The following is a 27954-nucleotide window of genomic DNA, read 5'->3' on the forward strand; positions in this document are numbered from 1 at the left end:
GCTAATGGATGATTAGAAAACCCTTGTACAATCATGTTAGCACAGCTGAAAACAGTTGAGCTCTTTAGAGAAGCTATAAAACCGACCTTCCTTTGAGCAGATTGAGTTTCTGGAGCATCACATTTGTGGGGTCGATTAAATGCTCAAAATGGCCAGAAAAATGTCTCGACTATATTTTCTATTCGTTTTACAACTTATGGTGGGAAATAAAAGTGTGACTTTTCATGGAAAACACAAAATTGTCTGGGTGACCCCAAACTTTTGAACGGTAGTGTATATATTCACCTTTATAATTAACCCAATCTGAATTTCTTTGAAGTTTAAACTGCTCTCATTGACCTGTTGGTCTGTTTTCACTTTGGTTGACGATTTCTTGTGTGCTGCTCAGCTCTACAAAGATAGTGAGCCGAGTGGGATTTACCCCTTGCTTTATCTCTCTCTAAAGCTAGCGATGCAGCAGCACTTTAGTACTTTAATCTGTCCAGCTATCTCACCTCCTCCTCATCTGTTCTCTGCTCAAACAGATAAAGTTCCAAAGCTTCGAATTTCATGCTAATCTGTACCATGGTGCTGATCACTCCATAGATCACTAACGAGCTGAGCTGAGTCTTTAGTGTAGCCTGGAGGGACTGTGCCGTAAAACAGTGCTGCTTTCTGGACATGCGAGTTTGCTGTCTGCACTGTTTCCAGGTTGGACATGTCACTGGAAAATGAGTGAGTGGAAAAAAGTAGCTCTGAGTGTGTTTTGTTTTAATAATGTATGTAATGCCTTATTGTAATGCTTTTAAAATGAATATATATCATTAACAACCAAAATGAATTAATAAAGCAGGGGGAAAATAATATTTTATCATCAAGCACAAAACTATTGATAAATCACAGCTTCCGGATCCCGGAAAAAGGCAGCCTTGCCTGAGGGCTAATCTCGCATGATGTCACGCATGGAACCCCAGTCTGGTTATCTGGGTCATTTCCGTTCAACTGACTCCGTGCTTGTTTACTCACTGAAATTGGATATTGTTGATGTAATCTTACAAAAATAACAACAGAAAAGCAGTGTGTTGTGTTCGGATGTTCAAATCTATATACAGTGGGGCAAAAAAGTATTTAGTCAGTCACCAATTGTGCAAGTTCTCCCACTTAAAAAGATAAGAGAGGCCTGTAATTTTCATCATAGGTACACTTCAACTATGAGAGACAGAATGAGGAAAAAAATCCAGAAAATCACATTGTCTGATTTTTAAAGAATTTATTTGCAAATTATGGTGGAAAATAAGTATTTGGTCAATAACAAAAGTTCATCTCAATACTTTGTTATATACCCTTTGTTGGCAATGACAGAGGTCAAACGTTTTCTGTAAGTCTTCACAAGGTTTTCACACACTGTTGCTGGTATTTTGGCCCATTCCTCCATGCAGATCTCCTCTAGAGCAGTGATGTTTTGGGGCTGTCGCTGGGCAACACGGACTTTCAACTCCCTCCAAAGATTTTCTATGGGGTTGAGATCTGGAGACTGGCTAGGCCACTCCAGGACCTTGAAATGCTTCTTACGAAGCCACTCCTTCGTTGCCCGGGCGGTGTGTTTGGGATCATTGTCATGCTGAAAGACCCAGCCACGTTTCATCTTCAATGCCCTTGCTGATGGAAGGAGGTTTTCACTCAAAATCTCACGATACATGGCCCCATTCATTCTTTCCTTTACACGGATCAGGCGTCCTGGTCCCTTTGCAGAAAAACAGCCCCAAAGCATGATGTTTCCACCCCCATGCTTCACAGTAGGTATGGTGTTCTTTGGATGCAACTCGGCATTCTTTCTCCTCCAAACACGACAAGTTGAGTTTTTACCAAAAAGTTTTATTTTGGTTTCATCTGACCATATGACATTCTCCCAATCCTCTTCTGGATCATCCAAATGCTCTCTAGCAAACTTCAGATGGGCCTGGACATGTACTGGCTTAAACAGGGGGACACGTCTGGCACTGCAGGATTTGAGTCCCTGGCGGCGTAGTGTGTTACTGATGGTAGCCTTTGTTACTTTGGTCCCAGCTCTCTGCAGGTCATTCACTAGGTCCCCCCGTGTGGTTCTGGGATTTTTGCTCACCGTTCTTGTGATCATTTTGACCCCACGGGGTGAGATCTTGCGTGGAGCCCCAGATCGAGGGAGATTATCAGTGGTCTTGTATGTCTTCCGTTTTCTAATAATTGCTCCCACAGTTGATTTCTTCACACCAAGCTGCTTACCTATTGCAGATTCAGTCTTCCCAGCCTGGTGCAGGTCTACAATTTTGTTTCTGGTGTCCTTTGACAGCTCTTTGGTCTTGGCCATAGTGGAGTTTGGAGTGTGACTGTTTGAGGTTGTGGACAGGTGTCTTTTATACTGATAACGAGTTCAAACAGGTGCCATTAATACAGTTAACGAGTGGAGGACAGAGGAGCCTCTTAAAGAAGTTGTTACAGGTCTGTGAGAGCCAGAACTCTTGCTTGTTTGTAGGTGACCAAATATTTTACTGAGGAATTTACCAATGAATTCATTAAAAATCCTACAATGTGACTTCCTGGATTCTTTCCCCCCATTCTGTCTCTCATTGTTGAAGTGTACCTATGATGAAAATTACAGGCCTCTCTCATCTTTTTAAGTGAGAGAACTTGCACAATTGGTGGCTGACTAAATACTTTTTTGCCCCACTGTACAACAGGACATTCAGTTCACCAATTTCCGAGAAATGATGCTAATCTAAAGCGACAGTGGGTGAGGTTTGCGCAAATGAAGCAGGCAGATTTCGTGTCTCCAAGTAATAATAAATCTGATTCATCAAGTGTTCATCACCACCAGAACGACCACATGGGAAATACTGAAGCAAAAATAAACCCATTGATTTAATAAATGATGTTTGATCTGACATTTGGACAGTTCGTCGATTCCCCTATTATCGCCCATTTCATATTTCAATAATTACACTGAATAAGTGTACATTTTAAAGATTATATTTCTGCATTTATTGAGGTGCATGTAAATATTTTCCCTGTATTTTACAGCAGCCAGCTTTGAATAAAAATCCAAAAACCAATCTGTGTTTCCAATTCTCTCTGGCTGGTGGTGCGCTATCGGCGGTGTCGTGAACTGGCATCTGTTTCTCGTCTTGGGGGTTTGAAAAGATAACCGTTTACTCCGGAATATCCTTGATAATCATCTGACATACCGTATAAGAATCCCAATCACTATCAGAATTCTCTCTAAAACGTGATTCCATATCAAGAGTGCTCTAACCACTGCTGCGCACAAGAACGAAATTGATACCTGGATTGTTACACGTGTGACGTCACGCACCCCTTCGGGATCTTCTGGATGAGTCTTGGCAGATTTCATGAAAATCGGCTGATTTTATTGATTTTCCATTAATTTTGGCTCAGCTATGGTTCGAAAACACGTGGTCAATCGACATAATGATTGTTGCTTTGTACAAGGGGAAAAAAAAGTGTGGTTTAGGGACATTACATACACTTTAACTAAAACAGAGAAACTTGTGTGTGAGATGTTAACAGGTTATACAGTACTAGGGATAGGTGATATATTGATTAAATTATGGTTATTGCAATATGACCATATCAGCCAACTTCATATCGTGAGTATTGCAATTTGGCAGAAATATCAACTTTCCTTCAGAAATGAACCGATAGCTGCAGTATTTTTCCCATGAATACATCCATGAAGAGTCTGTCTACTGTAGCATGATGTGTAGAATGAGCTTATTAAATATTAAGCCTGTTACATTACAATCTGGCTGAGGAGATGGAGGAGCACACGGTCATGGGGGTAAAAACAGGGTCTTATTACAGTTTTTCTGTTGCTTTGGTGCATTTCTCGGAACAGTGTGTGCAAACTGCAAAACAGTGGATTACCTGCAAAAGTATTCATCCCCCTTGGTGTTTGTCCTGTTTTGTTACATTACAAGCTGGAATTAAAATGGATTTTTTGGGGGGTTAGCACCATTTGATTTACACAACATGCAACTTTTTAAAGGTTGTGATGGCCCTAGAGGGCTACTTGTAATTGTTTTCAGTTTCTACTACAGGTATCGCTTCTGTGGGCGTGTCTTCTATACCTACCAGGGAAGATACTCATAAGCCAAACATGAACAGAAGGGCCTAGGTTAACCGATGGTATTACACGAGGGTCCGACAATTAGTATACAAAACAAACAAAAAAAACCCAAACCATAACCAAACTAAGTGCAACGCACGCCCTACGCCCCCACACAAAAAGCAGACTGCTACAGACGCAAAAGGAGCGAGCAGTCAGCCACACAAATCTCATCTCATTATCTCTAGCCGCTTTATCCTTCTACAGGGTCGCAGGCAAGCTGGAGCCTATCCCAGCTGACTACAGGCGAAAGGCGGGGTACACCCTGGACAAGTCGCCAGGTCATCACAGGGCTGACACATAAACACAGACAACCATTCACACTCACATTCACACCTACGGTCAATTTAGAGTCACCAGTTAACCTAACCTGCATGTCTTTGGACTGTGGGGGAAACCGGAGCACCCGGAGGAAACCCACGCGGACACGGGGAGAACATGCAAACTCCACACAGAAAGGCCCTCGCCGGCCACGGGGCTCGAACCCAGGACCTTCTTGCTGTGAGGCGACAGCGCTAACCACTACACCACCGTGCCGCCCACCACACAAATAAAATAAAATACTCAGTAGCAATTCAGGCATACTGCAAAAAAAAACCCGAATCAACGAAATTACGGCTGTTTAGACGAGCCCCCATATTGTCAAGGCCTAGGGGACACCTTGGCAGTAAAGGAGGACGGAGATGTGCGCGCAATTAATTATATTTATTTAAACAGCAAAAATAGATACAACAAAACTAGACTAAATGGTTTGTGAAAGATCATCAATGGTCAGTAGCGAGTATTGAATGTTAGTAGTATGGGAAGTGCATGTTGTCTGTTACAATCAATAATAAAGAGAAAAGAAAAAGAGCAGCCGCCTGGAAGTTAGAAGCCGAGCCAAAAAGAAAAGAAAAAAAAAGGAGCCTCTGGTGGGAACGTCAGCGGGGCACTACTTATAGGAAGGCCTCACTGCGTGCCGGTGCTGCCAATTAGATGTTAAGAAGACACGCCCACAGAAGCGATACCTGTAGTAGAAACTGAAAACAATTACAAGTAGCCCGCTAGGGCCGTCACAAGGTGCACTTTATTTATTTATTTATTTATTTATTTTGACAATAATTAAGATGAAAAAAACAAACAAATCTGGAGTGTGCATAGGTATTCTTCACCCCCCACAAAGTCAATACTTTGTAGAGCCACCTTTTGCTGCAATTACAGCTGCAAGTCTCTTGGGGTATGTCTCTATTAGCTTAGCACATCTAGCCACTGGGATTTTTGCCCATTCCTCAAGGCAAAACTGCTCCAACTCCGTCAAAAGTTAGATAGTTTGTGTTGGTGTACAGCAGTTTTCAAGTTATGCCACAGATTCTCAATTGGATTGAGGTCTGAGCTTTGATTAGACCATTCCAAGACTTTTAAATGTTTCCCTTTAAACCACTCCAGTGTAGCTTTAGCAGTATGTTTAGGGTCATTATCCTGCTGGAACGTGAACCTTCATCCCAGTCTCAAACCTCTGGCCGACTCAAACAGGTTTTCTTCCAGAATTGCCCTGTATTTAGTGCCATCCATCTTTCCTTCAGTCCTGACCAGCTTTTCTGTTCCTGCAGATGAAAAACATCCCCACAGCATGATGCTGCCACCACCATGCTTCACTGTAGGAATGGTGTTCTCAGGGTGTTGGGTTTGTGCCACATACGGCGTTTCCCATGATGGCCAAAAAGTTCGATTTTTGTCTCATTTGACCAGAGAATCATCTTCCATGTGTTTGGGGAGTCTGCCACATGCTGTTGGGCAAACTCCAAATGTGATTATTATTTTATTTTTTATTTTTTTTAGCAATGACTTTTTCTGGCCACTTTTCCATAAAGCCCCCTCTGTGGAGTGTACGGCTTAAAGTGGTCCTATGGACAGATGCTCCCATCTCTGCTGTGGATCTTTGCAGCTCCTTCAGTGTTATCTTTGGTGTCTTTGTTGCATCTCTGATTAATGCCCTCCTTGCCCGGTCTGTGAGTTTTGGTCGGCAGCCTTCTCTTGTCAGGTTTGTAGTGGTGCCATATTTTTTCCGTTTTGCTCTAATGGATTTAATGGTGCTCCGTGGGATATTCAAAGTTTGGGATATTTTTTATAACCCAACCCTGATCTATACTTCTCCACAACTTTGTCTCTGACCTGTTTGGAGGCTCCTTGGTTTTCATGTTGCTTGCTTAGTAGTGTAGCAGAGTCAGGGTCCTTCCAGAACAGGTGGATCTTAATCAACGAATTATGTGACTTATGAAGTGAATTGGTTGGAGCAGCTCTTATTTAGGAGGTGAATACCTGTGCACACGCCAGATTTCTGTTTTTTTCCATCTTATTGTTTGTCTCACAATAAAAAACAATTTTCACCTTGAAAGTGGCAGGCATGTTGTGTAAATCAAATGGTGCTAACTCTCCAAAAACCCATTTTAATTCCAGCTTTTAATGCGACAAAACAGGACAAACACCAAGGGGGATGAATACTTTTGCAAGGCACTGTAACTTGCTCAAAATGCTGAGTTTATGTCTCAAAAGCAAATATTTATGCCAATGAAACTGTCAGTACCATCAGAATGACGAGTCGTTGTGCCATTGTTTATGAACAAGATTGACAGCATGACTAAGCATTTTGGCTAACAGTTTGCTCTGAAAATACACAAGGCAGCACTTTTTTTCCTGTGTGGTATAACAATTTCAATACTACAAAGTTAGACATTACCGTGGGGGGGATTGATTGCAAGAAACTGGACTGTATATGATTAAAAGTTTTTACCCTCGGCCATCTCTGTGAGGTAGTTTTGCAGTCCTGTGTGCTGTAGTACAGTACAGTGAAATGCAGTAAGGTCATGTTTGAAGATGTATATTTACTGTTGTAAATACAGTACAATGCATAAGTACATAAATATAGTACAGTACTGCGAATAGCTAAATGAATAAATGTAAAAGCAAGTGGAATTCTGTACTTTGAAGCTTTATAGTTACTGTATATACAGTACAGTGCACATTTTTGGATTAACCAGCTGTTCTCCTGACGAAACCTTTGTATGATTTGAGGATACAGTGGTTCTCCGCATATCCAGCTGCACCCTTTGACCAGCCTTGACCATGATTGAGAACACAATTGTGTGGCCCTTATTTCATCTAGAACACGCCTATGTACTTAACCTCTTCTTCTGTTGTTTTGCCTCCTTACTCTTCAAACCCATATCCTTACTCCTCTTCTTCCAGGCTGTTGTTCTTCCATTACTGTCAGAAATCGTTATACTGTTGGTGCGTTCATGTGCTATGGTAAATACCAAACGCCGACATGGAAAGCACACATGAACGCCCCCTCTTGTGGCATTTTCCACTGGGCAACTCGTAGAAAATTTTGATACACGAGTTGCCGAGATGAGATGAACTTTAACCTTTTCAACATGGCGGCGAGCGGTACAAGACACTTGAATGGTAAGCATTGTACGCTACTAAAGTTTTTTTTTTTTTTATTAGTACTAGTGGGTAGTTTTTGGTGTCTATGCAATGTTGCGTCATTAACAAGTGTAATATAATACGTTAGAAATCCGTTTCCTTTAAAAATGTTATGGTTTGTTTTTACCTATCCAGAGCAGACGCTATTGCTAACTAGCAGTCCGCGTCCTTTGTCAACAACAACAAAAGCATGTGAACACAATACACTGGTAAATACCACTTCCCAACTGGAAAATATCATCTTCCTATAGCACATGAACGCAGCATGTGTTCTGCTCTGTATATTTGCCCTCATAAGTGAAAGTTAAGATTCACCTGAGACCAATTCATCAATTTAGGACACATTTACCAAAAAAAGTAACAAATGTATAAAATACGATTGACCGATGACAACTAGTTCAACACTTTTGCATGTAATGACTCAAGTAATTAAATAATGCCTAGATGTTTTGGGTGATTCAAGCGAGAACCAGCATAATGCATTCTGACTGACAATAACATGAGCAGTTGATGATGTTTAAAAAAAAAAAAAAAAACACAGTCGACGATTGTACGCAATCAGTTGTATGGATGTACCAAAACATTTGCTGTTTGTTCAAGATAATGGGAAATTGCTTTTATAATGAGCACAACTGGCAAGACGATGGGGAGTTTGAACAAACAGTTTTGAGAATTTCAATTCTGATCTGAGAAATGCACCAAAGCGACTGAGGAAAAACTGGAAACGTGTGCCTTTCCTAACACAGGAATTCGTTCACGAGTTCAGCGCTGTGCTGGCTCGCTGTTTTTTTTTTTTGTTTTTTTTTGCCCTTGGCGTTTTGGCCTTGTTTTCCAGATGTTGGTTTCTGCTGCGTACTCCAGTTTCGGGTTAACCCTCTGGGGGGGGTGTCCAATGAGCCTGAGTAGGCTGCAGGTGTGCACGAGAGCGTGTGCGCGCCCCCTGGCGTATGTATACTGACAACCAGTCTGCATGTGGTGGCATCACGTTCTTTTGTCTCAACAATAGTTTCAAAACATAATATATATACTGTACAGGATACTACATGCATGCACAGAGATATGAAGTTTACCTTCCAGTGCTGAACATATTCACAAGTGAAAATAATACTATTCGGCTTGACTGTGCTAGCATTGGGCTGTGCTAACACTACACCACCTAGAAGGTAACTGGATTGCCGTGCTAACAGCACTGAGTCACGGGTAAGCTAGCCTTCGATAATGCTGATATGAAGTGTATGTATAATAATAATAATAATAATAATATCAGCTGGCTTTTTTTGCATGGTATATCAGATATATTCCATTCAGCTAGCATGATATTGAACTCGTCTTTGACTCATTGAATATCATGCTAGCTGAATGGAATACATCTGATATACAGTGGGGCAAAAAAGTATTTAGTCAGTCACCAATTGTGCAAGTTCTCCCACTTAAAAAGATGCGAGAGGCCTGTAATTTTCATCATAGGTATACCTCAACTATGAGAGACAGAATGAGGAAAAAAAATCCAGAAAATCACATTGTCTGATTTTTAAAGAATTTATTTGCAAATTATGGTGGAAAATAAGTATTTGGTCAATAACAAAAGTTCATCTCAATACTTTGTTATATACCCTTTGTTGGCAATGACAGAGGTCAAACGTTTTCTGTAAGTCTTCACAAGGTTTTCACACACTGTTGCTGGTATTTTGGCCCATTCCTCCATGCAGATCTCCTCTAGAACAGTGATGTTTTGGGGCTGTCGCTGGGCAACATGGACTTTCAACTCCCTCCAAAGATTTTCTGTGGGGTTGAGATCTGGAGACTGGCTAGGCCACTCCAGGACCTTGAAATGCTTCTTACGAAGCCACTTGTGGGTGCAATCAGTTAATTATTGAAATTAAGTGATCAATCTCGTTAAATCAGTCTCATTAAATTTTGAAGGTTAATAATTAAGATGAATCAATCCCATTGAATCATTTACTTTGACTCGTTTGAATTGAATCATACCATAGAATCAGTCTCATTCAGTGAATCGTTTAGTGAATCATTTGGTGAATCGTTCAATGAATCATTTAGTGAATCATACCATTAATCCTGGTGCTTAATAATAAATTACCAAACAGCTAAATTATGGTACATTTCCAAATTATTAAGATCACTTACCACATTATATAACATTTGCACCCTTTCTGAATTCTTTAAGATTGGGGACTTCAGATGTTGTTCACACAAATAAACAAAGTTTGTTTAATAAATGAATTTATTATACAAAGATAAAAAGATAAAAATAATAAATCAATATATACAAGCAGTGAGGTGTGTGTGTGTGTGGGGGGGTGTGTGTGTGTGTGTAGGACTTGACCATGTGTTTAGCCTCGTGTAGCTAACTACACGTGGTGGAGGCCTAGCTTGTTGGTAGCTAAACAAAAGAATGTTATCTAAACAGAACAAAGGATTAGCTCTGTGTTTAGCCTTGTGTTGCTAGTGTGAGTTTGCTAAAGGCCCTATGGCCTAGCTAAAGTGTGTTTGTTAGGCCTGGTGAGGCCTACTGAGCACGTGTTGCTAAAGACAAGGGTATTAGCCGTAGCTAACTAAAAGCTGGCTTGTGGATTTCTAGCTGAGGTGTGGTTTATCAGGCCTGATGGCCTGCTGAGCACATGGTAGGCCTTGATTAGCTTTGTGTTGCTAAGCAGACAAAAGGGAAGCTGTAGCTAACCCACTAGCTCATAACCATACTGAATCCACTGAAATCTTAATGAGATCAAGATGTATAATAATGAAATTATAATGTTAGTAAGAATAAGAGAGAGAGAAGCATGCGCAGCCTATCTATTAAACAATTGAGAGAACATAGAACCAAAATAAATCAACACGCTGCGTGTCTAACAGTGTAATGAATAAACCTGGGTTTAAATTCACACCATTTCAAATAAAAGCAAATTCCTAAGACTATCCTAATTATGCCCAAATGCCAAAATCTTACTTAATCCTGCCTTTAGCAAGATATGAAGAACTATTCGCCGGTGTAGTCTCGGGCCTCGCCGTGGGAGCACGTGAGCCACTCGTGATGGAGGCGTAGAAAACTTTCGGGTCCAGCGGAGCACTTGGGTGGTTCCCGTGGAAAGCAGAGGATTCTTGGTCCGAACCTCAGCGTTCGTGAGGAAAAGTCTCTGATCAGAATCAGATGCACAGCGCTTTTGAGTTAAAAAGGATTCAATCGCTTCTTAACTTTTAACTGCCTGGGCTGCAGTCGTGACGTCACTTCTAATGCAAGTAAACCGGTTGTAACTCAGGTTGAGTTTAAAGATCGCGCGACTCTAGAGTTTACCTTTGCCAAGGGTAAGAAGCAAAATCGCGCTGAGTGATGGATCTTGCAAGAAAGAAGACGTCTTTTTGGGTGGAGAGCGCGCCTCTTTATACATCCAGATTCATCGGAAGCCAGACGTGAGAGACAAAATGGAAGAGCTTCCGCTTGGATTTATGCGTGCATGTTGGACTGACGTAGATGATCCCGCCCACGCGTGACGTGGGTCACACGGAAGTTGCCTGGGAATTGTAGTTCTGACACAAGATGGCGGCATGATACCTACAGTCCCCCTTTTGGTCTCAGGGGTATGACGGAGTCGTAGCACTGAGAGCACCGTATCGTATCATCGCCGTGTCCATAGTCCTTGAGGTAGACTTGTCCTGTGCAGTTCATGGTGTCCTGCGAAGACTGTGTAAACTTGTGAGTTCCAGTAAGACAGTTGGAGACAGAGGCATTTTGGGCATATAATCACTATGGGCATTTTGGGCATATAATCACTATCTAACTAACTAGATCAAAACCACATCAAAAAAATTAAACATTGAACATGAAACATGTAGTATTCAATTTCCTATGCATAAAAAAACAAGAAAAGAGAAGAAATGAAGAAAAGAAGTATTAGTGTTTGGGTTGGCAAACCTAATCTTCTGGGAAGGTGATAGCAGTGGGGGGTCTGGCTAGAAAGCGTGCGCTACTGCGGCTAGCTGTCGGGGACACAGACCATCTTATCTAGCTAGGTGTGTAGTGTTATGTATGGGTTGCCTGGGCAGACCCAGTGGATGTCTTTCGTGAAGGTACACATCTCTAAGTTTTGTGGATTCACAAAAGTGAGGATAGCACTGCCAAGACTATATGCCAGGTGTATTTGCGATGAATACACACTAGTAATAATAGCGGATTTTAGTATTTTATCTACCATGTTATACTGAAGGGTTACTTCATTGTGTTGGTGAAGTCTGACCGGGAATGTTAGTGTACGCTTATGGTTGAGTGATGCGTACAAGCTAAGTGGACAGGATGGGCCTAGCTGTCGTCCACCCCCTTTTGGAGTGAGGACTGTTCAAAAGGTTTGATTCGATTATCATGGAAATCGATATGAAAGCGTTTGATTAGGCCTAGATGTCCTAATGTGATACGCGACGGGGAATGGTTTTCCCACGATCGAAAGGTCTCGACCAGGGTGGTAGGAACTTCTCTGAGATTCGGGCGTAGTAGGCTTTGTGTCCTTCTACTCTCGAATCGAGATTCTTTTGGGCACCTGTAAAGGTTGACTGTAGGTGGCGTTGTAGGTCGGCGACATGTTGACGTGCGGTGTATGCAATCGCGACGCTCATGGCCTCTGGTTTGTATAGGAGATGCGGGGGAAGAACTGACTCTCGCCCAGTCATCATCCCAAAGGGTGTGACTTCAGTGGCGCAATGAGGGGTGGACCAAATGGCCCTTAGCACCAAGGGAAGTTTCACGTCCCAAATTTTACCATGGGTTGTGATATACTTTCGCAGCATGCTCACAATGGTTTGAATGGCGCGTTCAGCCTGACCAGAGAATTGAGGGTGGTACGCGATATGGAATTTCGCCTCGACACCTAACATGTTCCACAGCGCAGCCATTACACCAGCGGTGAAATGGGTGTCTGTGTCTGAGTCGATGGATAGAGGGAGATTTTTGCCACTAGGGGGAGTCGCGATGTCGGGTGTTTCGACATCGAACTCGGTGTGCAAAGACATGAACTGAGGTTCATACGAAATTTGATCTCGCGTGGCGCTCGGTTGATCGGTGTTCGCACTAATCTCGTCGCAATGGGTTTGTGCATATTTTGTGGGATCCAACGACTGTGGGGTTTTGTTTTGTGTGAAGTTGACTAAGTTTATGTCGCAGGGCTTGGTTGGGATTGGGTCGCCTTGTAAGAGCCGTGTGTCTGAGAAATGGTGGTGAAGACTTTAGCGCACATGAGAGGTGCGTCTTGTGTGTTTGCCTTCGCCACCAGGGGGGGCCCTACATCCTGACCCTCGCCTGCTGTTTCAGAGGGATCTCCTTCCCCCTTTTACGAGATATACCCGTGGTTCCTGGCCTAGTCATGCCAGTGAATGGTCTTTTGCCATTTTTCTTGGGCTCTTTTGTTTTATCTGTTGAGGGGTCTGACGTCTCCTGTAACAGTTCTTTAATCTCAGCCAACTGGGCTTTTAAAGAGTCCAGCTCTGAGTGGAACTCACCAGGTTGGTCTGAGTCACTGTGGTGGTCGTCTCTACCCTTACATTTAGAGCTACGGTCGGAACGCTTCTGCCGTTTCTGGTCAGAGCGGGGATGACGGTTTTGCTGCCAACCGTTTTGTTCCCTACGACCCTTTTCATGTGATGGGCGATTGCCATAATCACTGTGGACTCGCCCTCGGTCCCTCCTGGCCTTACCTTGTCGATTTTTCCACTCACCCTTGTGATGGCTCGGCAAGGATCGGGCTGGACCGGAATTTTTCCAGGTGGGTCCCCCTTTTGGAGCTTCACCTCCTTCTAAGGTTAGCGGGGGTCCATTTGCATCCTGGAGCCTAAGGACTCTGGGTTCATCATCATTTCCGTTTGCGGTTTTGACAATGGTCTCCCAGGTCATTTGGGCTAGTCGCCTAATTTCCCTCATCGAATAGTGACCTTGTCGACACGTCAGTGTGACATGGGTCCGCATGCTTGGGTGGAGGTTATGTAAGAAGAGAGATATGAAACCTCTATCTTCTTCCAACCCTGGTGCGCTACTACCTTGGAAATAGGCAGTACGTAGCCATCTGTAATATTCACGAGGCGCCTCAGACCGTTTTTGTTTGACTTGTAATGCACACAATATCGCGGAGGTTTCGTCCGTGTATGGCGCATATTCTTCCCTCATGTAATTGCGAAGTTTCGAATAACTATCGCGAATGTTTGGGGGTAGTGTCTCTAAAAAGGCACGAACGCTACTACTGGAGGTCTTCCAGATTAGTCTAAGTTTTTCACGTGTTGTGGCATTCGGCAGGTCCATCAGGCATCGATCAATTTCTCGTAAATAGTTATTTACATTAGTTCTTTGATTGTCGGGATCGAATCGCTCGACATCTTGGGCAAGTAGGTCAATTTGCCGTAGGCGGAGGGCTTGGTGCGCGTCCTTACGCGACGACTTTTGCTCTCCTGAGTACTCACTGTCTGAGCTACTCTGGAATCGCTCCCGCTTCGCACGAGATGCGTGGTCTGATTCATCTGGAGATGGATCAGGGAAACTGAAGCGCACTGACCTAGGTGTGCTACGGGCCTGGGCTCGGGATGAGCGCAGGGCGGCTCCATCTTGGCTACACAACGACGGGGTCGTGTAGCGAGTTGATGGAGTTTGGCGGGATGTCTGGTTCTCGACCAGATCATTAACGGTGTCCGGTTCGGACGCCTCTTCCCGCTCTGAGCTTTGGCGCATTGTTGGGGGTCTTTCACGCCCCTCGCGCTGCTCTTGGGGGGTCTGCTCCTGGGCAGCCCTCTTAGCAACCATTTCAGCTTTCTCTAGCCGTTCGGTGCAATCATCAAGGGAGGTCTTCAAGAGCTCACACTCCCTATGTAAATTATTATTATCGGCTGTCAGCTTGGCGTTGCTGGTGGTCAGCCTTTCAACCTCTCCGCGAAGGCATCTGATTTCTGAGTCAGCATTTTGGAAGTATGATAGGAATAGCTTACCTAGTGCCGCTTGGACACTAATAGTTGTTCTTTTTGGATCTCTCATATGTTTGTTTGAATTATCTAAGTTGTTTTGGCATTCACTCTCACTCGTGCTCTTAATGTTTGCCTTTTCGGAAGCAGAGCAGTGAATGAGGTCTGCGATGACCTCAAGGAGAGACACGTCTTGAGCGTCGTCTTCCATTTTTGAGACATGAGGGGATACCATTTTACTTAGGCTGGATACTAGATAATTAATCAAGTTAATTATTAATTTAATCATTATTAATTAACTATGTAATTAATAAGGTTTATTTGGAAATGCTCTCTTATCCTAAGTTAAATAGGTTATGAGTATTGGTGATATGGTTATCACACTACTGTTAACCGTTTTAACACACCTGGGGATATACCTTAGCAGTTGCTGAATTAAACTGAGTTTATTTGTTGTTGAACAATATTCCAGACGTCAACAAACCGATCTTCCTCACACGGGGCACCAATTTAACTGTGGGTGCAATCAGTTAATTATTGAAATTAAGTGATCAATCTCGTTAAATCAGTCTCATTAAATTTTGAAGGTTAATAATTAAGATGAATCAATCCCATTGAATCATTTACTTTGACTCGTTTGAATTGAATCATACCATAGAATCAGTCTCATTCAGTGAATCATTTAGTGAATTGTTCAATGAATCGTTCAATGAATCATTTAGTGAATCATACCATTAATCCTGGTGCTTAATAATAAATTACCAAACAGCTAAATTATGGTACATTTCCAAATTATTAAGATCACTTACCATATTATATAACATTTGCACCCTTTCTGAATTCTTTAAGATTGGGGACTTCAGATGTTGTTCACACAAATAAACAAAGTTTGTTTAATAAATGAATTTATTATACAAAGATAAAAAGATAAAAATAATAAATCAATATATACAAGCAGTGAGGTGTGTGTGTGTGTGTGTGGGGGGGGGGGTGTAGGACTTGACCATGTGTTTAGCCTCGTGTAGCTAACTACACGTGGTGGAGGCCTAGCTTGTTGGTAGCTAAACAAAAGAATGTTATCTAAACAGAACAAAGGATTAGCTCTGTGTTTAGCCTTGTGTTGCTAGTGTGAGTTTGCTAAAGGCCCTATGGCCTAGCTAAAGTGTGTTTGTTAGGCCTGGTGAGGCCTACTGAGCACGTGTTGCTAAAGACAAGGGTATTAGCCGTAGCTAACTAAAAGCTGGCTTGTGGATTTCTAGCTGAGGTGTGGTTTATCAGGCCTGATGGCCTGCTGAGCACATGGTAGGCCTTGATTAGCTTTGTGTTGCTAAGCAGACAAAAGGGAAGCTGTAGCTAACCCACTAGCTCATAACCATACTGAATCCACTGAAATCTTAATGAGATCAAGATGTATAATAATGAAATTATAATGTTAGTAAGAATAAGAGAGAGAGAAGCATGCGCAGCCTATCTATTAAACAATTGAGAGAACATAGAACCAAAATAAATCAACACGCTGCGTGTCTAACAGTGTAATGAATAAACCTGGGTTTAAATTCACACCATTTCAAATAAAAGCAAATTCCTAAGACTATCCTAATTATGCCCAAATGCCAAAATCTTACTTAATCCTGCCTTTAGCAAGATATGAAGAACTATTCGCCGGTGTAGTCTCGGGCCTCGCCGTGGGAGCACGTGAGCCGCTCGTGATGGAGGCGTAGAAAACTTTCGGGTCCAGCGGAGCACTTGGGTGGTTCCCGTGGAAAGCAGAGGATTCTTGGTCCGAACCTCAGCGTTCGTGAGGAAAAGTCTCTGATCAGAATCAGATGCACAGCGCTTTTGAGTTAAAAAGGATTCAATCGCTTCTTAACTTTTAACTGCCTGGGCTGCAGTCGTGACGTCACTTCTAATGCAAGTAAACCGGTTGTAACTCAGGTTGAGTTTAAAGATCGCGCGACTCTAGAGTTTACCTTTGCCAAGGGTAAGAAGCAAAATCGCGCTGAGTGATGGATCTTGCAAGAAAGAAGACGTCTTTTTGGGTGGAGAGCGCGCCTCTTTATACATCCAGATTCATCGGAAGCCAGACGTGAGAGACAAAATGGAAGAGCTTCCGCTTGGATTTATGCGTGCATGTTGGACTGACGTAGATGATCCCGCCCACGCGTGACGTGGGTCACACGGAAGTTGCCTGGGAATTGTAGTTCTGACACAAGATGGCGGCATGATACCTACACACTCCTTCGTTGCCCGGGCGGTGTATTTGGGATCATTGTCATGCTGAAAGACCCAGCCACATTTCATCTTCAATGCCCTTGCTGATGGAAGGAGGTTTTCACTCAAAATCTCACGATACATGGCCCCATTCATTCTTTCCTTTACACAGATCAGTCGTCCTGGTCCCTTTGCAGAAAAACAGCCCCAAAGCATGATGTTTCCACCCCCATGCTTCACAGTAGGTATGGTGTTCTTTGGATGCAACTCAGCATTCTTTCTCCTCCAAACATGACAAGTTGAGTTTTTAACAAAAAGTTATATTTTGGTTTCATCTGACCATATGACATTCTCCCAATCCTCTTCTGGATCATCCAAATGCTCTCTAGCAAACTTCAGACGGGCCTGGACATGTACTGGCTTAAGCAGGGGGACACATCTGGCACTGCAGGATTTGAGTCCCTGGCGGCGTAGTGTGTTACTGATGGTAGCCCTTGTTACTTTGGTCCCAGCTCTCTGCAGGTCATTCACTAGGTCCCCCCGTGTGGTTTTGGGATTTTTGCTCACCGTTCTTGTGATCATTTTGACCCCACGGGGTGAGATCTTGCGTGGAGCCCCAGATCGAGGGAGATTATCAGTGGTCTTGTATGTCTTCCGTTTTCTAATAATTGCTCCCACAGTTGATTTCTTCACACCAAGCTGCTTACCTATTGCAGATTCAGTCTTCCCAGCCTGGTGCAGGTCTACAATTTTGTTTCTGGTGTCCTTTGACAGCTCTTTGGTCTTGGCCATAGTGGAGTTTGGAGTGTGACTGTTTGAGGTTGTGGACAGGTGTCTTTTATACTGATAACGAGTTCAAACAGGTGCCATTAATACAGGTAACGAGTGGAGGACAGAGGAGCCTCTTAAAGAAGTTGTTACAGGTCTGTGAGAGCCAGAAATCTTGCTTGTTTGTAGGTGACCAAATACTTATTTTACCGAGGAATTTACCAATTAATTCATTAAAAATCCTACAATGTGATTTCCTGGATTCTTTCCCTCCATTCTGTCTCTCATAGTTGAAGTGTACCTATGATGAAAATTACAGGCCTCTCTCATCTTTTTAAGTGGGAGAACTTGCACAATTGGTGGCTGACTAAATACTTTTTTGCCCCACTGTACCAGTCAACGCCAGCCAATATTATTTAAACGTGTCACTCAGATCAGTGATGTATTTCATGTGAAAAATAAGTTTTTCAACATGAGAAGATAAACTTCATATCTTCAAGCCACCGTGTGATTTTCTTTTTATTATATAGACACATTCACGAACGAAAAGTACCCAAATTTATCAAAACAATTCATTTGTTTCCTCGCAAGTAACATATATAGAAATTTGTGTCACTGTTTTGGTTCTCCATGTCCCGGATGGAGCTCGTATGAAAAATACAAGTGGTGTATTTCCCAGTAAAACACTCATATACATATATCATGATATAAATATCGTTATCATGAAAATTTCAGAAAAGAATGTGATATAATTGAAACAAAGTCAATACTTGGTGAAATGATCCCTTTGCTTTAAAAAAAAAAAGTCTCCGGTCCAGTGAGTGCAGTTTGAGAAGGAAATGAGCTGTAGGTTTTACTGAGCGTCTTACAGAACCAGCCACAGTTCTTCTGGACGCTTCGTAACACTTCATCGATACAGCTTATCTGAAAAGTGGTCTCTTATGTTAAGATGCTACTTTCTTTACCGATAACATTTTTCTGTAACATTTTAATTTTATGCTGGAAAACTAATATTTGGAGGTCATTAGTTAAGGTGCCTAAGACTTTTGCACAGTACTGTATGTTTCTGTAACTAGGTACGTGACTATCTGCGATTTGTAGCTTGCATCACGGTTCCGTGGGCCGAGATTTAAGATTTCCTCTTGTAGTTCGGGCTGTTCCCAGAAAAGTCAGAACTACTGAATTGCTCTGTGGAATTCCAAGGATTCTGACTAATGCATGGATGCAAGTTTAAAATTTTCAAAAACCTGAAAAGTCTGACAAGGTCAGGTGTGTATGGCACAGCCATGCAGGGGGGGTTACAAAGGGAGGTGAGCCCCCCCTTAGGGCTCAAAAGAAATTTAAATTACAAGTTAAAATGGTTGTCTCTCATGCAAACATTTATAATATTAATAGGTATATGATTTGCATATTCACATCAAATGTTTAATACATTTCATCAATTCATCTGAAATAACATTTCAAGTACAAGGCTTGATATTCCAAAACATCTAGCAACTACTAATTAAAATGTTGAAACAGCCAATTTTAATATGCTTTTGCTGTGATACTTTTTTTACAATATATACACTGGAATAGCTGTGTTGATGTGGTCGAACAACGTGCTACGTGTGTGAAACAACAGGCTAGTCAGGACCGCTCGTCGGTGAGCGGCGTATAAATTGAATGAGGTTTGTGGCGAAGACGAGATGAAAAGATTTGTCTCATGCAGAGACTGTACCGCGGTAACCCGGTAATATGCTGAGAGTAGAGCCAATGATTTTCCGTTTGAAAATCTGGCTTTTTCCGTTTCGGACAATGAAAAATTCCGTTTCACAATTTCAGTTCAAAATTGTTCTGTTTGGCTTCAATTTAGTAATTCTGGCTGGCATAATTTTACTTGGGTTTCAAAGTATTGCATCTCTAGACACACATGGTCCTTTGCATGATGAAGTCATTCATTAAAAAAATAATAAAACAATTACACTGACAGTAAGCTGATAAATTGCATTCATAAAAAAAATTAAAGTGGGATCACAGGTTGAGACAACTCAAAATACTTCACTTGACATACTGATAACAGATAAATCAAGAAACTAGGATCACAGTTAACTAAAAACCCATCTCATATATGCAAATATAATAGTATATATAATCTCAATATAATATTGAGAGTACTGATAAATTAATATTCAGTAATACTTACTGAGCCTGCAATGACATACTCATAATGACATACTGTTTAAAAATATTACTCTATATCCATCTTTTTTTTAGTACACCACAAACTCATGAAACAATGTTTCCTAACAGAACACACTCTCAAACAGACTAGAATAGTTTAACTTTGATTGTCCTGAATGTTCCTTGCAGATTAATCATTGAGTGCTCTCAGAGTACTTAGAAACGCTGCTCGATATCGCCATTATGATAGAGCAGGGGTCATCAAACTCCGGCCCGCCACCCCCCTTTGACCGGCCCCCCAGCCCCTCTGCCCCCCACCACTTGAACCGGCCCTATGAGGCAATCCCCAAAAGTGGTCATGGCCTATTTTTTTAAATTGCTTTTTGGCAAATAACAACATGTCTGCATCTTGTATTTTGTTGATTTTATCAATTAAAATTGATATTTAGTTATAAAATGAACGATTCATATTTTCCGAATTTTCGTCATATGCTTGCGATCAAGCAGTGACAGGCAGCGCACGCGCAGAGAACTGTCAGTGTTCAGGACAGCAAAATGGCTAGCGGTCAGCGAAAAGCTGACAGAGTGCAGAGTTTTTAAAGAACAGTGGACCACCGATTATTTTTTCGTTCAGTGTAAGGACCGTGCAGTTTGTCTTGTATGTAAAGAAAGTGTGCCGGTTTTCAAAGAATATAATCTGCGTCGTCACTACGAAACCCGCCACAAAGAGTATGCTAGTCTGCGAGGGCAAACAAGAGAAGACAGGATTCGGAGGATGAAATGCGGACTGGCTGCACAACAGAATGTATTCCTTCGCCAAACCCAGATCAACCAGGCTGCTGTCCGAGCTAGCTATAAGGTAGCTCACCTACTAGCTACCCATGGAAAGCCGTTTACTGATGGGGACTTTGTTAAAGTATGCATGCTTGCTGTGGCCGAGGAGGTGTGTCCCGACAAGAAGGATGCGCTCGACACGGTGAGTCTCTCCGCACCTACTATGACCAGGCGAACCGAAGATTTGGGGGACAACGTGTATGACCAGCTGAATGAGAAAGCGTCAGAATTCGAGTTTTTTGCTTTGGCCATGGATGAGAGCAATGACGTGCAGAGGACAGCACAACTGCTGTGATCTATTGCTCATATTATTATAATTTCACTGTTTTTTTTAATGTATTTATTTTACAGGCCTATTTATTCGACCTTTTATTAAGTGCTGCACACAATTATTAATAATATCAACAGGCCTACCTACAATTTATAATTTTCCACTCACCTTTGCCAGTGTCAATCACCTCAACTAGGCAGATGTTTCTTACCTTGATAGCTTTGATGTTATTTTTATTAGAAAATAAATAAATGGAATATCAGTGGTATTTCAAATTAAAACAAAGTGTGAAGACTCGATTACTACTTTTGTAAACCACTAGTAAAGATAAACAAATATACAAATATGTGCCAGGAATCAAGTGTTAATATAGTAGTGTGGATATAGTAGCGGGGATATAGTAGTGTTATTATTATAATATTAATTTATGAGTGAATATATCATATTCATATATGATATACATCATCATATATAAAAAATATATCACTCTCCATCCAGCCACTAAAAGAGGTCATTGTTGAAGAATGGAAAAAGATTGATGTTGCAAAATGTCGCCAACTTGTTCAATCCATGCCTAGAAGCCTTGGTGCTGTCATTAAAAATCATGGAGGCCATACAAAGTACTAGATGTAGTAGTTTTTGTTGTGGGGTGTACTCATTTTTGCACCACCCTAATTTGAGTAAAGCTGAAAAATGTGTAATCGAAGTTATATTATTAACCTTACTTTCACGTTATAAGTTAAACAGATGTTATAGTAAACTTTGTCTTGTCAACATTTTGGAAATTGTTTGTGTTCGTTGAGATATTGTTTAAAATGTTACTTTTCAAACGGGGTGTACTCATTTACGCTCAGCACTGTACTTTTAGGACTTGCGTGAAAATCTAATGATGTTTTAGGTCATATTTATGCAGAAATATAGAAAATTCTAAAGGGTTCACAAACTTTCAAGCACCACTGTAACAAGTGAACAAAATTTCAGTGAATTTGAATGAAGACCCCATGAGTTTTATTGCCTACAAGATTTGGTTCCATCACCCAAGAATGTAAATAACCGTGATGTAGATTACAAGGAAAAATAATTCCTGAGTGTTTCACACCAAAGAAATGTGACTTGCTTACATAAGGGAGTTTATTCAGTTGGTCAGTATCTCAATAATTGTCAATTTCTTATTTCATGCTTCAGGTCACAGCTTTTATTTGACCTTCAGTGGAAAACAAAGGACAAAATTAACACAAGTATCTTGATCTTGGGATCATTTTAAAGGGGTTTTCAAGTTCTCTCTCTGTGTACTACTTCTTTTAGGAATTCAACAATGTTGATAGGTTTTCCTCACATACCTAATACAGTGTCCCCTTGGGACAGGAGTGCAGCACCCAAGTGAAAACCTCTCACAGAAATCACGACAATACAGCACCAAAGCAACTCAAAACACGCTATACGTATTTAATGCATTTTAGGGTGGACCTTCCCTTTAACTCCCACCTCATACACCACCACAATGACTTCTCTAAAGGGAGTTAGTAAGAATCCCACCCTTTCTTCTGTAACAGTCTGCTGCTCTTGAGTGTGCGCGAGTTTACCCTAGGGAAGTTCCAGCCCATGTTTGGAGATGTTCCTTAGGGCTGCTGTCCATCAAGGAAACCGCGAGAAAGCACTGGAGTGAGTAGGAGGGGAGAGAGAAAAAGGGAGAGAAACCCGCTGCACAGCCGCCACACACTCAGACCGAGTGCCATCATGGCTCAGGCTAAAATCAGCGCCAGAATGAACCCCGACGCTGCCAAAGGCAAATTCAGCAGGACCATGTCGATGGCAGACCGCTCCATGCGTTTACTGGAGAGTCTGGATGAAATTGAGATGAGGTAAGCATGTGGCTTGGATATTGCACGTCATATCACTGGTATTTTACAGCCTAAAGACCAGTATGACTTCTCACAAGGAAGTTCAGACCGGTTTTCTGTGTGTGAAAGAAAGTGGAGCAAGGGTTAACTACTTATCCTGTAACGCTACACTGTTATTCTTAAATGATATATGGCTCAGTGGACGCCGTGAGTCTTATTAAAACCTGGTATATCTTGAGAAAACTTCTTGACACGAGTAAAACCGGCAAAATGACGACAGCTGGAAGAATAACGCTCTTCGTGTGAGGCTATAAATACCACTTGCAACGTGAGGTGGACTGATGGCATGAGGGTTACATCAGAGTTCCTCCAGTCCAGCCAGGAAGAGCTACACAGCTCAAAGTCTTTCCTGCTCTAGAACTTCTGATTCAGCCAGTGTGTGTGAGATAATGCAGGGAAATCACCACCCTCTTATGCTGCAACTCCTTGGGTCCATGAATAAGAGTTTGAAAATCAGAAATCGTCTTACAGTTGATAGTTATGGTTTATCTTTCCAGAACCTCTAACGGGTTTTTCTGTCTCAGGGGTCTTGGCTTTTACTTGACAGCCATTCTGCAAAAGAAGGGATATTCTCAAGGACTGCCTGAAAGCCACAAGGGTTGAGAAAACAATATATTCGGACTTTGAAAGAGGTCCAGCCTTGAGCAGGGTCAAGCTTGTAAGCCCCAAAATAATGTTTGAATTAACTACAAGCACCCGATTTTATTTTATTTTTTTCCCCTGCTGAAAGTCCACCCAAGTGGCTTTGCTTTCTGCCAATTCAACGGTCTGACAACAATTTGTTGTTGAACTACAGACGAACCAAAGGTAGGGTTGTCAAGTAAAAGCCAAGACCCCCGAGACAGAAAAACCTGGAAAAGGTCCTGGAAAGAGTAGCCAAGACTACATGGTATTTGGCACAAATAAACTACATCTCAAGTACTTCAGAATGAAACCATGGAAACATTCAGCATGTTCAGTTTTATGCCCATGTCAACTTTCGACCCTCTTGAATGTCGCCCCAAAATCACTTTTATTCCCCCACCATTGGTTGGTCTCTAGTTCAACAACAAATTGTCGTCAGACCGTCTAATTGGCAGAAAGCAAAGCCACTCGAGTGAACTTTCAGTGGAAAAAATATCGAGTGCTTGCAGTTAATTTAAGCAGGATTTTTGGGCTTCCAAGTATGACCATGGTGAAGGGTGGACTCAAGCGTCTTCACACCTTGCATAAGCCCTGTAATACCATGATTTACATAGAAGAATAATATTTTGCTGGAGTTGTGATCTCTACCTATTAGTCGAGAGCCATAGAAAAATTTCACGGCCGTCGTTTTAGGGCCTCTTCCCTCAGAAAACTGGTGTAAAGCAGAAACTATTTCACAGCGACAGCTCAATTATGAGATTTGCTCATTTGGTGGGTAAAGGAACCTTTATTGGTAAAATGAAGAAAGTCCGAGACCAAACAGCATGGAAGGTTCTGGAATTTGCCTGATTTGGTATTGAATGACCCTGTTTGTTAGTAGTCATGTGCATTGTACATTTCACCAGTTACTCAGAATTCACTCCTGTCTCTTTATAGCAGAAAGTGTTTGTAAATACACTGGTTAAAGTAGATGGAGTTAGTTTAACATTTATAGTGGTGCTTGAAAGTTTGTGAACCCTTTAGAATTTTTTATATTTCTGCATAAATATGACCTAAAACAACATCAGATTTTCATACAAGTCCTAAAAGTAGATAAAGAGAACACAGTTAAACAAAGGAGACAAAAATATTATACTTGGTCATTTATTTATTGAGGAAAATGATCCAATATTAGATATCTGAGAGTGGAAAAAGTATGTGAACCTCTAGAATAAGCAGTTAATTTGAAGGTGAAATTAGAGTTGGGTGTTTTCAATCAATGGGATGACAATCAGGTGTGAGTGGGCACCCTGTTTTATTTAAAGAACAGGGATCTTCACAACACGTTTGTGGAAGTGCATCATGGCACGAACAAAGGAGATTTCTGAGGACCTCAGAAAAAGCGTTGTTGATGCTCATCAGGCTGGAAAAGGTTACAAAACCATCTCTAAAGAGTTTGGACTCCACCAATCCACAGTCAGACAGATTGTGTACAAATGGAGGAAATTCAAGACCATTGTTACCCTCCCCAGGAGTGGTCGACCAACAAAGATCACTCCAAGAGCAAGGCGTGTAATAGTCGGCGAGGTCACAAAGGACCCCAGGGTAATTTCTAAGCACCTGAAGGCCTCTCTCATATTGGTTAATGTTCATGAGTCCACCATCAGGAGAACACTGAACAACAATGGTGTGTATGGCAGGGTTGCAAGGAGAAAGCCACTGCTCTCCAAAAAGAACATTGCTGCTCGTCTGCAGTTTGCTAAAGATCACGTGGACAAGCCAGAAGGCTACTGGAAAAATGTTTTGTGGACGGATGAGACCACAATGGAACTTTTTGGTTTAAACGAGAAGCGTTATGTTTGGAGAAAGGAAAACACTGCATTCCAGCATAAGAACCTTATCCCATCTGTGAAACATGGTGGTGGTAGTATCATGGTTTGGGCCTGTTTTGCTGCATCTGGGCCAGGACGGCTTGCCATCATTGATGGAACAATGAATTCTGAATTATACCAGCGAATTCTAAAGGAAAATGTCAGGACATCTGTCCATGAGCTGAATCTCAAGAGAAGGTGGGTCATGCAGCAGGACAACGACCCTAAGCACACAAGTCGTTCTACCAAAGAATGGTTAAAGAAGAATAAAGTTCATATTTTGGAATGGCCAACTCAAAGTCCTGACCTTAATCCAATCGAAATGTTGTGGAAGGACCTGAAGCGAGCAGTTCATGTGAGGAAACCCACCAACATCCCAGAGTTGAAGCTGTTCTGTATGGAGGAACGGGCTAAAATTCCTCCAAGCCGGTGTGCAGGACTGATCAACAGTTACCGCAAACGTTTAGTTGCAGTTATTGCTGCACAAGGGGGTCACACCAGATACTGAAAGCAAAGGTTCACATACTTTTGCCACTCACAGATATGTAATATTGGATCATTTTCCTCAATAAATAAATGACCAAGTATAATATTTTTGTCTCATTTGTTTAACTGGGTTCTCTTTATCTACTTTTAGGACTTGTATGAAAATCTGATGTTTTAGGTCCTGTTTATGCAGAAATATAGAAAATCCTAAAGGGTTCACAAACTTTCAAGCATAACATGTATGTTGTTTAAAAGCTTTACTGTAAGAAATGTAGTGTATATGCTACAAAATTTGTCTGCAAATCCATTGATATAAATTACTAACAATTTACAGAGTTTGATGCGCATGTGTACTTTCATATCGTGAAAATTGGCTCATAAAAAGGATTTATAGACAGAGGTTTGTTTCAGGGTGGAGGCCCTCAGGGAAGCAGCCACAGCGATGGAACACGAGAGGGAGTGTTTACTCGAAATGATCCAGTCCATTCAGAACAGCCAGGAAATGCGAACCATTTGCGATGGTAAGACCACACATTAAAAAATCCATTGTGTATTGTCAAGAGTATAGGAACATAAGTGCCGAACGGAGACACACCCTCATGCTTTTTCCGCCCTCAGGAGAACGGGAAGAACTCACTTTAACTGCAAGCAGACTCATGGGCCGGACGCTGGCTGTGACCGTCTCCGTAGACACCATCCGAAATCCACAGCAGGAAGATGCACTGAGGAAAGCTACGGCCATCATCGACGAGATCGCTGCTAAAGTGCTCGACAACATGGAGGGCGCAAGGAAGAAGCTGCAAGCGCTTCACGCTGCCTGCCTCACGGAGGTACCGCTTGTTCCCATTGACCAGAAATTCCAGAGCATTGTGATCAGTTGCGCACTGGAAGACCAGAAGAAAATCAAGCGGCGACTCGAGACGCTCATACGGAACATGGACAACGCGGAGAAAACCATCAAAATCATGGATAACCAGGTGGACGCATCTAAAAGTGCCAACAGTTAATGATGACATGGGGTTTGGACAGCACCACTGTTGGAGGAGAGTACTTTACTGCAGTGTCTCTTCACTAATCACTGGGAACAGCACAACTTTTCATTTCGCACCATGATTGTATGTGACGTGCGCCATTTATAGTCTTATACTACCTTTTTGGACTTCTTTTAATTGCTGTATCAGTAACAAACACACCAAGTTACATTTATATTTGATTAATTCTAACAAGGGAAACTCAATTAAAATGGAAGAGTTGAAAAATGTCAATTATACAGTAAGTTTAAGTCAAGGCAACAGGATGTAGCGTACACTTGGACAAGTTGTGATAAATCTCCAAGACGTCCCACAATTCCAGCGTTTTCTACTTTAACAGAATTAGCCAATAATATGTTTACCATGTTCTACTAACAAAACCCAAATAATGAGTGTTGAAACATTTTATACTTAAGATTCCTATGCACAGTTGTAGTTGAGACCAATTATGAACTTTCCAGTGCAGAATGAGTTTTGAAATGAAAACCACCCACCCCTGGCTTAAGCCACACCCACTTCAAGTTTAAATCTAAATACATACATGAATTGCATTATTATTTCATTGTACCCCAAATGTATAGGATGTATTTTGAGCTACACACTGTCAGAAATAGAGGTACAGTAGGAGTCCATTTCTGTCCCCCAAGGTACAAGCTACACTAATGTACTCCCCCCCCCCCCCCCCCCCCCCAGGACTCCTTATTGGACCTCAAGGTAACTATGGGCATCTTTTTAGGGCCAAAAAGATACATGTATATATGTTCCCAAGAAGTAAATAAAGGATACAAATCTAAGGGTACCTTAGAGGGTAGTGCCCCAGTAACAAGCCGGTGTACCCCTAAAGGTACAATACTTTATTTTCTGAGAGTGTATGCACAAGCCAAGGGTTCAAATTAGATCACGTATGCCATCATGCTCAAGTGGAATTCTCCATAAGGCTGTTAAGATTGCCATATGGTACAGAACAATGCATATCACTGTAGTGAAGGCGTGTTCGAGAAGCCTTCGTAAATGGAAACGGGGTCACATCTGAGTGCTAAGTGCGGTCACCTAGCCACCAGGGCTGTGAAATGGAAAAAGTAAAATGCAGGGGGGTCTGAGGGGCGCAGCCCCCCAGAAACCAAGTAAATCTTGCATCAAATCGAACATTCTTAGCATCTCCTGAAAGAGAAAATGGCTCCCAAAATGTGCATATTTTAATGATTATAGCTTTGTTTTGACATTTAAAAACTATCCATCAGTATTTTTCATAATACTGAAAAAA

At 41.8% G+C, this 27954-nt stretch overlaps 1 protein-coding gene across 2 annotated transcripts; it reads left to right on the forward strand.

Moving 5' to 3' along the window:
• bag2 (BCL2 associated athanogene 2) lies at positions 1–27366 on the forward strand. Of its 2 annotated transcripts, none has more exons than XM_060925423.1 (3): positions 1–714; positions 26071–26180; positions 26278–27366. In XM_060925423.1, exons 1-3 carry the CDS (start codon positions 698–700, stop codon positions 26664–26666), a joined length of 516 nt encoding a protein of 171 aa, XP_060781406.1. In that variant the 5' UTR covers positions 1–697; the 3' UTR covers positions 26667–27366. The 2 variants fall into 2 exon arrangements, with proteins under 2 accessions (XP_060781406.1, XP_060781405.1); XM_060925422.1 differs by lacking the exon at positions 1–714 and adding an exon at positions 21999–22660.
• Positions 27367–27954: the final 588 nt, after the last annotated feature.

Source organism: Neoarius graeffei, chromosome 7, assembly GCF_027579695.1.
Source record: "Neoarius graeffei isolate fNeoGra1 chromosome 7, fNeoGra1.pri, whole genome shotgun sequence".
NCBI lineage: Eukaryota > Metazoa > Chordata > Actinopteri > Siluriformes > Ariidae > Neoarius > Neoarius graeffei.